The following is a 14243-nucleotide window of genomic DNA, read 5'->3' on the forward strand; positions in this document are numbered from 1 at the left end:
TCCCACATGCCACAACTAGAAGGACCCACAACTAAAATATACAACTATGTACCGGCGGGATTCGGGGAGAAAAAGCAGGTAAAAAAAAAAAGGAGATTGGCAACAGTTGTTAGCTCAGGTGCCAATCTTAATATACATATTCCTTTGGAGTTTATGGAAACAAATACACCATTGGTGAGCAGTGGCCTAAAAGTACACAGGGTACAGAAAGCTATAGACATGACCACACAAAATGTAACATGAATTGATCAGAACCTAGAAAGGCTATATTGGTCTTGCACTTCCAATGTGCTAAATGACACAAGCTGGGGTGGGACTACGCTCAGATGACGCAAGAAAATCTAGACCTAAGCATAACAAGGTTTCCAGAAAGTATGGGAAGCAGTAAAGTGTAGGTCTTTGGAGGTATGAATCCAACATGAAGTAAAAGAACGCCTCAATGGGTATGCAGGACACTGGAATGGAAAATATAGGAGCAAGGCATATTTGGAGCACCGAACAGATAAGTAGTTGACACTAACAAAATCTGCCAGTACCCGGCAGGGCCCCGGGGAACATGGAGGAGTTTGAGGGATGCCAGTCCTTCATTGAATCAAAAAGGGACAACGGGGAGAGTAAGGAAGAGCCTCAGGGCTAGACGGACAGGGTGTGTTACACCAAGACAAGTCTCAGTTATCCCCGTGGGAACAAAATGCAGGAAACGGGTCTATGGGACGAGACAGTACCCTAACTATAAAGAAAGGCTTCCTGTGAGTGCAGGGCTTGGTGTTAAGTTCCAGAACATTGGACTCAACCTTCTGACGTTCCTCAAGTTTCATTTAAGATTCTTTTAGAGGTAACATGATGCTGAGGCTGCAAGCTAAGGTTAAATGCCTGGAATGATGGAAAGAAAGCGGTTATAGAGACTGGGAAGCAGGAAAGGCCCAAGTAAGGGTTTGCCTAAACAGACTGGAAGTGGAAAGTGAATATTTTCATGTGTAAACATTCTACTGCTACGAGAATTTGTCTTACCACAGCTCCCACAAACTTATACTGCCCACCCTAACCTGCGTTAGCTCCGGATTCCCTTCATTTCCACATGACATAGAGAAGAGAGAGACCAGTCTCACTTGTGGATCTGTTGTTAGCCTCACGTTACATCCTCATATCATGGAAGTAGGCTATCCGAGGTACGAAGCTGAGGGGCAAAACCCTTCAAAGATTTCATGAGCCCCAGCCATAGCTCTACACTGCAATACCCTTCACAATTTCTCCTCGGGTAAGCACCCCCCGCCATCACTCAAAACATTAACATTTCATAACAGGAAAAATATTCCTATAAATGAAATGTGTGTCTTTGGAGGTCCCATCTAGCAGGTATCTACTTGTGGGATCCTGGCATCTTGGATCACACACCTCCTACTCATTTGAACTATGAAAGTCTCCAGATAGGTCCACCTAGGCATCCGAAAAGCTTGCCGCCAAGGAAAATGACTAGATCCACAGATTTCCTCCCCAAATCAGCTGACTCCACATACAAATCAGCAGCAACTCAGCCCTCGCCCACTGTCTCCCAGTCACCAGAGTGGTTAGAGAGAAGAGCACTAAGCAGGGGCACAAAAGCAGAGGCTCCCAGGCCAGCCGGGTGCACTGCAGACATCTGCTCCTTAGGCGTGAGGGCACCGTGCAACTCACCACAATGCTTCTCACAGACCCCTCGTAAGTTTCTCCACAGAACCCTTCAGGTCAAGTTAGTTTGTGACGCTTCCCAATGAACACTCAGCAGGAGAACAGCATGTGATCTGTCTTCCAACGCTGGATCCTTAAAAACACAACCAGGAGAAACACGGAGAAAGACCCAGAGCATTTGAAAACAACCCATATTCTACACAATTACCAATGAATAACATAAATCATGTAATATCACACAAAACAAAGTGACAGAAAGTGATTTAAGATTATTCTCTTTAGTGGACAGAAACTGCGGCTGTTGCAGGACTACCCAGCAAACTGAAAAGCTATATACTGAATTTTCTGTTCTCTTAATACAAATGAGGGCAAAATGTGTCCACCTGTTTCTCAAGGCCAAAAAATCCACAGACAGCTGTTTTCCTGTCCCTTTCACCTTGCCTCTTCCCTATTCTCCACGAATGTCCTCCTCTTTCTCTCACTATTCTCCTCTGCATGTTGCTCGGCCTTGCACACAACCATGGCCGACAGAGAACCCTAGAGGCCCAATGTTCTACAGTGGCTGTTTCCAAGAGGGAGGAGGCTACAGCAACTGCCACACTGGATACACTCAGAGGAGAAGGAAAGGGGAGGACCCCGAATGCCTCTCATGTATAAAAGCGCGGGATGGCAGGAGGCCTGTGTGGCCCAAGGAGCCAGAGGGAGCAAATTATGGGCAAAAGAATTGCAACTCAAGGCTGGAAGAGAAGAGCTCTGCCCTCAGCTGTGTCCCTGGCTCTCTGGCATCTGCTTCTAATGGGCAGGCGCCATTTTCAGAAGCATCAGGCACTGGAAAGAAGACCTCTGCTGCTGGGATTGAAAGGAAGTAACACCCAGGAGGGGGAGATGCAAGGGCGAGGCTGGTCCCAGAAACAAGGCCTATAATGCAGACAAAAGAAAAGGGGAGCAGCAGAGAGATGCAAGTCCAACCCGGCCCAGCCCAGTCCAAGGAAGGTAGGATTCAAGGAGAAGAAACTCAAAGAGAAGAGCCTTGAACCACATCATTCCCCACAAGGGGCACTCAACAAACCTCACCCTACGCTTTCACCAAGTTAGAGAAGGAGCTGCCAATCCTTTCCTTTGCTCCTTAAAACCTGCAGTAAGTTCACCGTTAGATCACCCGGTAGGATTTCAGAACAACGGTAATAGGTCAACCTAGATGTCCTTTTCCTTCCTCTCTAAGGATATTAACTAACTGTACATGTAATTACTAATGTACAATATATGTTATAAAGTATAATTCATAGAATACAAAGAACTATGAGTTACTTACATTAATGAACATCTATAAGGAACATTGAGAGGATTCCCTAACATAAGAGCCTGGGGAAGAGAGACTAGCACATGTGGCTCCTAGGATGTCACCTCCCCAGAGCTCAGCCATGCAGGTGCTGCTGTAGCTCTCCCCCGACTCCCTCCACCCAATCCCATCTTCTTGTGGGGAATCTGGCCGCCCTATTGGCTGTCTCGTACCTTTGAACTGCCTGCTCTGTGACATCATTCTCCCCCTAGACCTACTGCCACCTGCTAGAATCTTGGGGTTTCCATGGAGTTGTCTGTAAATAAATTTGGATCATCGCAAGCGACCAGTGTGACCAGTGACCTTCATACTGGACACACCGCTCTTTGACGGCAGCCACTCAGACTTCCTCTGGTATCGTCTCCTCATCTCTTGGATCTGCAGTTGATGCTTCCTCTTCTTTTCTCGCCATGTCAGGCAAGGAAACTAACTTTTTAAGTGTTCCGTTATGTATTTTTGCCCCTAAATTTGGGAGTAGATTCTAATGTAGCAGAGAATAATGGGAGGAAAGTATTGAAGTAAACCTGGGGACCTAATTTAAGTTTTGACTTTGACATTTATGAGCTGTAGGACTTTGGACAAGTCGTTGACTCTCTCACAAACTCTGTTTTCTCTCATCTCTCACATCAGGATATTACAACTGTGGTTCCTTCTGCTCCTTTGCTTTTCTCATATTGAATCTTAAAGGGCACCCAGGTAGAAATGAAATCAGAGACTTCTTGAGGGTGTTTCCACAGAAACAGAGAGAAATCTAGGTGATGCAGGAAGTTAGCAGTATATCCCCAAAGGTTTCATCTGTAATGGTCTCCCTCCACTGAAATTTCAACCGTAGTATTTTAAATTTAGTGCTGTTCAAAAGGCAATATGCCCATGTTTGGAGTTATCTACCTAAATGAGGTGAAAAAAAAAAAAAGTAGGAAGAGACAATGGAGAGTACTGGGCTATAGGGGGACTAGTCTTCAAAGGTCAGGAAGTTGAGGATTGTTTTCATCAGCACAGGCCAACAGGAACCTAGAGGGCTGAGAAAATAGAAGAATGAGGAGGAGAGCGAGGAGGAGCTCTCCAGGAAAAAGAGGTGGTTTGGCATGACATGCTGAAGGAACCAAAGATTTTCAATTGCAGCAGGAAGAGCACAGAGTGAAACGTGCTCAGAGCAGGGCGAAGCACAGTTGACTTCAGCAAACGCTCACATTCATAGCCGAGGAAGGCCAGTGAGGCAGAACAGGGCATCGCCAGGCAAAGCAGCTTCTCAGACTCAGACTCGCTTCTTTGCTTTTTTCTCTTGCCTCTCTGAACGCGGACGGCACCTGAGAGTTTGAATATAAACATTTCAGAGATCTTTTAGAAATGACACTTCCTATAATCCAGAAATTGATAAAGTGCTTATCCAGACGGCTGGAGGCAACAGAATTTCTAGTGCTTTATTTCATTCTCATTTTTCTTTTAAGATTTTATTTTTTTCCTTTTTCTCCCCAAAGCCCCCCAGTACATAGTTGTATATTCTTCATTGTGGGTCCTTCTAGTTGTGGCATGTGGGATGCTGCCTGAGCGGGGTTTCATGAGCAGTGTGATGTCCGCGCCCAGGATTCCAACCAACGAAACACTGGGCCGCCTGCAGCGGAGCGCGCGAACTTAACCACTCGGCCACGGGGCCAGCCCCTTCATTCTCATTTTTTAACTATGTAGAGGTTTTGCCCATTAAAAATAAAACATAAGTTTCTAACAAATAATATCCTCTAACTTGAATCAGAAGGATTAATTCCTGTGTGTGATACGTAGGTTCCAAGTCAAGGCTGCTTTTCATCTTTATAAACATTTTCTTCCTGACATAGAGCGCGCACTGAGAAACGGCCACCATCTCTTTCTAGATCTAAGCTGCCCGAGAAGAAAAAGCAAAACTCAAGTGCCCCATCTCTGACTCCACATTTATCTCAGACAATTTTGTGGCATCCTTCCGGTTTTCCTACATTAAATTTTTAAAAGTTGGATTCTAGCGATGACGGTGGTTTCAGTCTTTGGGGATGACCCCTTCCTGGATCTTGAAGGTGATAATAATTGAGGTTTTAGGATAAATAGAAAAACCTTCCTGATACCTTTTAAGTACTCTCTTCTGCATCCATGTGGTTATACTAATTGAAGTATGGATTTCTAGGCTTACTAGCCGTTCCTTGCGGCTCATGGTCAGAGAAATAAGAACGAGCACAACAACGGAATTCCTTTACACTTAGGATGTTGCTCTCTGCTTTGTACCAGTTTTCACTGAAATATCTGTCTGCTTATATTGTGGCCAGCTATACATTCACATTGATAGCATTTTGATGCCTTTTAGGCCACTTTTACTGATCTACTCTGTCTGCACGTACTGGCTAGGAATTCATTCAAAATCACCTTCTTCTCGGGCTGGTTTTGGTAAACAGTATTCACTACAATGGAGCCGGCAATATTCACTTTCATGACAAAGCGTATATGATACAGAACTATCAGTAAACTGATTCTGCTTTGTTGCTTGCTGCATACCGCAGCTTTTATGAATATCTATATGGTTCTTTTTACTTCCTTGATAAATGTTTTCCATGATTTTTCACAGAACTTATCATATCTTCCTCCAGATAACAGATATGTCCTATATGAATTCATGTATGAATTACTATTATTGTTGTTGCTCTTGTTATTGTAACTACAGATGAGTAACCTGAAGCTCAGGGAGATTAAATTACTGTTTTCTTTCAAAAAGCACTTCTTGGGATGCACACCCTCAGGCAATCATGTGGAGGTAGGATCAGAAACCAGGCTTGAAGAGGGTAAGAGTGACCCTTTACACCTACCACCCGGACTGACTACTGGGTGAACTCTAGGGAACAGCACGTGAACAGTACGAGCAAACAGACGCTGAAGAGACAGTGGTAACAGCTGCACTGTTTTCTAAGGGACCAAGAAAACACCTTATTAGGAGGTCTCCTTCTCCCGGGTTCTGGTAGTGGAACAGTCAGAGCAGAGTCCTGGCAAGAAGTCAGGAGACTTAGGCTCTGTGACCTGGTGATGATGCTGCCATAATGGGAGAATCGGACCACTCCAGCTGACCTCTCTGAGCCTCAGTTTCCTCACTCGTACCAGGAGAATGTCAGAACAGAGCATCTCTGAGGACGTTCTAGTTTCAGGTGCTTCAATGCTAGCAAAGAGTAGACGAGTCAGGACTAGGGGAGGCTGAAGGGAAGGATGGGCAGGGAGAAGGGGGCTTCCAGCCTAGAGAACAAGGTGTGACCCACACCACTTGGGGCTTCTGCACATCTCTGCCCCATCTGGGAGCACAGGCAGTTACACAGAAAGGAACAAACTCCTCCCGCCCTTACAACCACCATAAAGCCGTGGGTGTTTGCTGTCTCAGTGAGCACTGGGATGAGAGGCTTCCTCATGCAGCAACCTTGAGATGATGCTGCTCCTCAGACATTGTCAGAGTTGATCAGTCTCACTGAGTTTTTCTTCACCCTCTTGTTCCCTACAGAAAATTTCCAGAATCCATCCTTACTTGGAACTCCAAACTCCCTGCAGCTCTCTCTTCCTGTGGTGAGCGATGCAGCTTCCCTAGCAGGAAGTGTCTGCAATTTCTCCAGAGTCTCTGCTCCAGCCGTCAGTTCAGGATGGCTACTGCCATCAGCCACGGGCACCTCTTCCCAGCCACTCATGGGCAGCGCCTACCTTTACCAACATTCTAGCACAACCACGCTGTCTGGAGTGACTGGCCAGAGCCAGAGCTCCACCTCAGCTGCTTCCTATCCGGGTCTCTTTGAGTGGGGTGTCCCAGGAAGCACTGCACAGGAGTCCTCTTCACTCGGAGACTGCACTCTGACTGTCACTGGCCACGACACAGCGGTTTCTTCCATGTATATGGCAGCACAGTATGACAGAACTTCAGGTGCCAATAACCCGGTCCCACTGTATCCATCAGTTTCCACCAGCCTTGTTCAGGGAACACCATCTCAGGTTCCAAATCAGGGACACAGCCTGTCACTTCCCTACCAGGAAGGAAGCCAGGTGTACTACTGTGGTCACGGCACACTGGGGCCTCTGCTGTCTGGAGAACTTGGCCCCTGCCTGCAGTCCTACGGCTCTGTGTCCTACACAGGAGCCGGGGCCTCTGCTCCTCAACCAGAAATGGTGTTGGTACTAAAGGAGATTCAGCCCACACATGTCCTTCCACCAGCCTCCACCTCTGGGGTCTACTACGCTGCGTCTGCTCCAGCCATCCCACAAACCAGATTTCAAGGTGAGTACAAACAGCAAGAAGGCAGAGAAAGGAGGTCTGCATCCAAAATCAGGGTCAAATCTGCAGCCGGGAAGCGGTGAGGCCACAGACAGGTAGAACTGAAGTCCTGAGACATGAGTGAACACTACCCTCGCTCAGTGCTCCCCATTTCAGACTCGACATAAGAACACCTCATACAGGGGGGCAGGGGGGACACTGTAATGCTCATCTATGCTACATGGCTGAGAACCCCAAGAGCACACCAAGGGACCCCATATCTCTCACTACCCCAGCTGCTAAGTGCCCTACTCCACCACATACAAATGGACTCCCTCTGCCGATTTACGGGGTTAGTCTCCTGGGAAGGCCTGTCAGAACTATCACTATGATAGAGACACGCAAACTTTCCCTCACTTTGTTCACTCATACCAGGAATAAGCCCTTCTGTCCCGAGACGCTGTCAAAATTCAGCAGGCTAGGAATCTGTCCTTGCTCATATATTCCATCGGAAAGAGCTCCGCTCCCTCTCCTCGTCCACAGTGTGACGTGTTCTCATTCTCCCGGGAAAATGGACAGCATCAAAAAGACTCTATAGGAGAATGTTAGGACTTGTGAAATGTCTCATAGTATAAAACTCTCTTTTACTTTTTATTGCTCCTATGACAACCCTATGAAATAGAAAGAAAGCCAAGGGACAATGACATCCAATGATCACCAGTAAGAACCAGAACACTCGCCTCTTAGCTCCTAGCACAGGGCACTGTCCATGATCCTTAAGAGCCAGGAGAAACGCCTTGCCCATCGGGGGAAGGGACGTGGTTGCCGCACTGGTATCTAGGGGGGAACATCTCACCCACCGAGGACTCACTTCATCCTTGCTTCCTTTGTAGTGGTGGAAACGTCCCTGGGGATGGAGACTTCCCTGGGGCTGCAACCGCCAAGCCAGAAAATTTACCTACAGCAAGCTCCAGAATTCCCCAAATCCTGCAGTAGCAGAAATACCCAGATGCTGCAGAGTGACCCACCAGCTGAGCTTGGGGACATGTCACTGACAGCTCCAGACAAGACGTCTAACAGTGACCTCCTGGCACCGTCTCCAAATCCAAAGAACTGGGATGAGTTTAACACCAAACTTGCAAAGCCCCTGGATCCCGACCAGATCCCAATACAAAACCAAGAGCCTCTACTACAGCCTTTAGAAATTCCTGATATTCTCCAGCTCCTGGCCTGCATCGATCCCCTCGGACCAGAGGACCACCCTGCTTCCGAAAACGCTGATGTGGGAAAGAGTAGCCTGAGTCTTGAGGGCCAAGGGACACTGGAAAACGGGACCGAGGCTAGCGGTGGCTTTGCAGACATCGCTACACTGATGGAGGATGGTCACCTTCCCCAACTATTCGACCCCTTGAAAGACCTTGATCAACCCCAAGGCCCCGAGCTGATCCAAGCCAAAGACACAGGAGCCATCGAGTCCATCCAGCTGCAGCAAAAGATAAGTGGCAGAAAGGCTGCCTCCGAGTACACCAGGAAGAACAAACATCAGGCCTCTGAGCCTCTCGATGGTGCTCCCAAGGCCAAAATCCAGCCAAAGGACCCGGAGTGCCTGTCAGGGGGAGACAGGGCTCCTGAGAACGAGGCCGAGCACTCCAACAGCAAACCTCAGAAAGCTGCACCCAGCAGGATCAGTACAACTAAGAGCCATGGGCAGGAAAGGACCAAGAGGACCAGAGGAAACAACCCCAAGAAAGCCGGAGAGAGTCGGCAGTCAGGGACTGAAGTCAGGGTGGAAGAGAAGCCAATGATGCCCAAGATGAAGCGGAGGAAGAATCAGCCCGAGCTGAGCCAAGAAACCTTTAAGCGGCCTCGAACCAGCCTCGGCCAGCACATGTTGGAGTCGGTGCAGGTGTTTCATGCTCTGGGGAGGAAGAGTGAGAAGAACACCGGGCCCTCTTCCTCCCGGGCCCTGGGAACCTCCAGCAACCCCAAACACCCCCAGCCCTGCCCAGCTATCAAACCGTGGCTGGATAAACCACTGGAGGGTCAGTGTCCTGAGGAAACTCAAGTCAAAGCCCAGAAAGCAGAGAGCAGTGCTGAAAAGGAGTGTCCACCTCCATCCCGGGACGAGCTGCCACCTCCTGGGAAGGTCAGGTTGGTACCTTTGCCTTTTCTGTCCGTGGACAAGCCTCCAGCTCGACCTGTTCCTCGGAGGCCACAGGCTCTGGCCTCACATCGGCCTGCTGTGGCAGACCCTGCCCGGCCTGCTTCCACCAACTCAGCCCAACCAACTGCAGTCAATTCCACCCACCCAGCTCCTGCATCTTTGACAGGTCCTGCCAGACCAGCTCGGCCAATTTCCACCAACCCCACTCGACCAGGTTGGACCAACCCCACCCGGCCTAGCGTCCCTCAGTGTCCTGCTTCAAGGCCTGCACCTTACACAACAGCGTCTTGCACTTCTCTCCAGCAGGAGCCCGTTGCCACTGCTGTGCCCATGCTCCAGGCCCCGCCCAAGCCTCCCGCCCAGTATCTACTGGAGGATTTCAGCAAGCAACCAATTCCATGGAGGAAACCCGACATTCCAGGGCCAGTGATGTCGGAGCCCATCACACAGGAACAGAGGCCAGAGCGGGAGGCCATGAAGAGGCAGGCTCAACAGGAGCGTGAGAAGGCTGCCAAGTACACCTCTCGGGGGAAAGTGCAGTTTTTCACTGAGAGGGAAAAAGAAATGGAAATTTCTCGATACTACGGCTATGCAAGATAAGGCTGCTAGCATTGTTGCTGCCACATTGGGGACCAGTTGTTTTTCTATAGATAGATATTTCTCTTATTTTGATATATTTTAGAATTTAATAAAACAATAAGTACAAGTATTAGTTAATAGATGAGTAATAAAGAATCCTTCTGTGTTTGGAAATGCTGTTAACTGTGGTTATTCTCTGGAGGGGGAGGGGATCAAAGGCTTCATGAGAAAAAAGAAGTACAGTTGGATGGGAGAATGAGGGAAAAGAGATACAAAATGAGGAAACAGGCAGGAACTGGGTCCAGGACTGGGGAGGCCAAAAGGGAGAGATTTTAGGGCTTTATAAAAAGAAGCAGGAGTCGTGAATGACAGAGGTCAGAAGCAGGGCCTGAGGGGAGCGTTAAAAGAGTAAAATTGGAATAGAGTTGAAGACGGCAGCCGACGAGTCTAGGTTGACCAGGACAAATGTAAACTGTCTCTCAGGGAGGCTGGTCTAATGGCTCACGACCACCACATCGGTGTTTTGGAAAACAAGAGCTTCAGGACACCTCCCCAAAAGGCTTGGGTTGCCTCATCCATGAATGATTATGCCTGGGAATGGTGAGTATAAATCATAGGGGAATCTACCAGATGAGTGGCCAAGACTCATAGTTGCTCTGTGGGCAGCTGATAACGGGCCTCCCCACGGGAACTGCTGCAGCAGGAGGCCCACCCAGAACAGGGCTGGCTGAGAAATCACCATTTCCTCAGCACCTATGCACTAGGCCAGTGAGTACACTACTTCAGCTAACCTTTTTTTTTTTTACTAAGGAAGATTTGCCCTGAGCTAACATCTGTGCCAATCTTCTTGTATTTTCTTGTGGGTCGTCACCACAGCTTGGCTGATGAGTGGTGTAGGTCCACCCCCAGGATCCAAACTCACTAATCTAGTCTGCAGAAACAGTGCATGTGGAACTTAAGCACTATACCACAGGGTGCGTCCCTACTTCAGTTAACCTTTGCAACAACACACAAGGCCAGAATCACTGAGCCAGTTCACCAGTCAGCAATGGACTGAGGTCACATTGTATGCCAAAAAGTAAGGCCGCTATCCGAGGCCTATACACCACCTGAGTCCCCAGTATTTGCAAGTACCTGTGTTCAACCAACCTGTGTTTCAGAGTACAGTATCTGGAGGTTACTGGTGGATGCGATCCAACTTGTGGAGGGGCCTGTCAGGTCTTTCTCCATGGACACGGGTGCATGCTGACTTCTGTAAACATCATCCAAACCACACAGGAAAATCTGCTGGAAGATTCCACTGCCTGAAGTGAGAGCAGTAGGAGCATGTGGGCACTGAGTCACCTCTCCAACAGCCACAGGATGCAGGGGCCCAAGGATCCAGAGTTGCTCCATGAGAGGCCTCATGGGATGGCTGGAGGGAGTGAGGGGTGGGAGATTGTAGAGCGGGCGTAAAAGGGAACGGAGTGGCGGGAGGAGAGAGATGGGACAGCGTATAATTACTACGGGAAAATTGGTAATTTACATTTATAAAATTATTTATTGGGACATAATTTCTATGCCATAAAATTCACCTTTCAAAACTGTAACTTCAGTGGCATTTAGTACGTTCACAACCTTGTGCAACCATCACCATTTCTACCCCATCACATTTTTATCACCCCTAGAAGAAACAGCCTTAACCATTAGCAATCACTCCTCATTCCCTCCTCTCTCCAGCCCTGGCAACCACTCATGTGCTTTCTGTCTCTATGGACTTGCCTTTTATGGACATTTCAAATATCTGAAAGAATACAACATGTGACCTTTGTGTCTGGCTTCTTTCACTTAGCAGAATGTTTTCAAAGTTCATCCATGTTGTAGCATATGTCAGTAGTTCATTCCTTTTATTAAAAAATTATTTTGCTGAGGTCATAGTAGTTTATAACATTGTGAAATTTCAGTTGTACATTATTATTTGTCAGTCACCATACATACGTGCCCCCTTACCACTTATGCCCAACTCCCAACCCCCTTCCGATCTGGTAACCACTAATCCGTTCTCTTTGTCCACATATTTGTTTATTTTCCATGTTTGAGTGAAATCATGCCGTGTTTGTCTTTCTCTGTCTGGCTTATTTCACTTAACACAATATACTCAAGATCCATCCATGTTGTTGCAAGTGAGACAATTTTGTCTTTTTTTATGATTGAGTAGTATTACATTGTATATACACCACATCTTCTTTATCCATTCATCAGTTGATGGGCACTTGGGTTGCTTCCATATCTTGGCTATTGTGAATGATGCTGCAATGAACATAGGAGTGCATAAGTCTTTTTGAATTGTTGATTTGAAGTTCTTAGGATAAATATTCAGTAGTGGGATAGCTGGATCATATGGTATTTCTATTTTTAATTTTTGGAGAAATCTCCATAATGTTTTCCACAGTGGCTGCCTCAGTTTGCACTCCCACCAGCAGTATACGAGGGTTCCCTCTACTCCACATCCTCTCCAACATTTATTTTTTTCTCTTAGTAATTGTAGCGGTTCTAGCAGGTATAAGGTGATATCTCATTGCAGTTTTGATTTGCATTTCCCTAATGATTAGTGATGTTGAACATCTTTTCACGTGCCTGTTGGCCATCTGTATGTCTTCTTTGGAAAAATCTCTGTTCATAGCCTCAGGCCATTTTTTGATTAGGTTGTTTGTTTTGTTGTTGTATTAGTTCTTTATATACTTTGGAGATTAATACCTTGTCGGATATATGATTTGAAAATATTTTCTCCCAGTTGGTGAGTTGTCTTTGTTTTGTTCCTGATTTCCTTTGCCTGGCAGAAGCTCTTTAGTCTGATGTAGTCCCATTTGTTTATTTTTTCTTTTATTTCCCTTGCCTAAGTAGTCAGGATATTTGAAATATGCTTCTAAGACTGATGTCAAAGAGTGTACTGCCTATATTTTCTTCTAGGAGTTTTATGGTTTCACATCTTACCTTCAAGTCTTTAATCCATTTTGAGTTCATTTTTGTGTATGGTGAAAGATAATGGTCTACTTTCATTCTTTTGCTAGTGGCTGTCCAGTTTTCCCAATATCATCTTTTGAAGAGATTTTCCTTTCTCCATTGTATGTTCTTGGTTCCTTTGTCAAAGATTAGCTGTCTGTAGATATGTAGTTTTTTTTTCTGGGCTTTCAATTCTGTTCCATTGGTCTGTGTGTCTGTTTTTGTATCAGTACCATGCTGTTTTGATTACCATAGCTTTGAAGGATATTTTGAAGTCAGGGATTGTGATGCCTCCAGCTTTGTTCTTTGTTCTTTTTTCTCAGGATTGCTTTATCTACGTGGGGTCTTTTGTCACGCTACATGAATTTTAGGATTCTTTGTTTTATTTCTGTGAAGAATGGTCCTTGGGATTCTGACTGGGACTGCATCACATCTGTAGACTGCTTTAAGTAGTATGGACATTTTAAGTAGTTTACTCTTCCAATTCATGTGCATAGACTATCATTCCATTTCTTTATGTCATCCCTCTTAGGACTGATTTTGCTGCATCCCATATAAGTTGGTATGGTGTATTTTCATTTTCATTTGTCTCCAGATGTTTTTTTATTTCTCCTTTAATTTCTGCATTGATCCATTGATTGTTCAGTAGCATGTTGTTTAGTCTCCACATATTTGTCACTTTCCCAGCTATTTTCTTGTAGTTGACTTCTAGTTTAATAGCATTATGATCAGAAAGGATGCTAGATATGACTTCAGTCTTCTTACATTTATTGAGGCTTGCCTTGTTTCCCAACGTATTGTTCCATGTACACTTCAGAAGAATGTGTAGTGTGCTGCTTTTGGATGGAGTGTTCTATATATATCCATTAAGTCCATCTAGATTAGTACTTCCTTTAATTCCACTATTTTCTTGTTGACTTTCTGTCTGGATGACCTATCCATTGATGTAAGTGGGATGTTGAGAGCCCCTACTACTATTGTGTTGCTGTTAATTTCTCCTTTTAGGTCTGTCAATAGTTGCTTTACGTGCTTTGGTGTTTTCGTGTTAGGTGCACATATATTTATAAGTGTTATGTCTTCTTGAAGGAGTGTCCCTTTTATCATTATGTACTGTCCCTCTTTGTCTCTCATTGTCTTTTTTATCTTGAAGTCTACTTTGTCTGATATAAGTACGGCTATATCTGCTTTCTTTTGTTTGCCATTTGCTTGGAGTATCATCTTTCAGCTCTTTACTCTGAGTCTGTGTTTGTAGTCAGCACTGAGATGTGTTT

The 14243-nt window shown here is 46.1% G+C and overlaps 1 protein-coding gene and 1 non-coding gene across 2 annotated transcripts; one reads left to right on the forward strand and one right to left on the reverse strand.

The window, feature by feature from the left end:
* Window positions 1-3295: 3295 nt before the first annotated feature.
* On the forward strand, window positions 3296-10164 carry LOC100069269 (uncharacterized protein C2orf78). The gene is made up of 3 exons (XM_023618862.2): window positions 3296-3424; window positions 6510-7271; window positions 8141-10164. The coding sequence occupies exons 1-3, from the start codon at window positions 3418-3420 to the stop codon at window positions 10009-10011; spliced, it is 2640 nt and encodes an 879-aa protein (XP_023474630.2). The 5' UTR covers window positions 3296-3417; the 3' UTR covers window positions 10012-10164.
* Window positions 7935-8059, reverse strand: MIR9149 (microRNA mir-9149). Its single transcript, NR_128222.1, has one exon. It is a non-coding gene; the product is annotated as a microRNA mir-9149 (primary transcript).
* Window positions 10165-14243: the final 4079 nt, after the last annotated feature.

The sequence above is a fragment of the Equus caballus genome, chromosome 15, assembly GCF_041296265.1.
Source record: "Equus caballus isolate H_3958 breed thoroughbred chromosome 15, TB-T2T, whole genome shotgun sequence".
Lineage (NCBI taxonomy): Eukaryota > Metazoa > Chordata > Mammalia > Perissodactyla > Equidae > Equus > Equus caballus.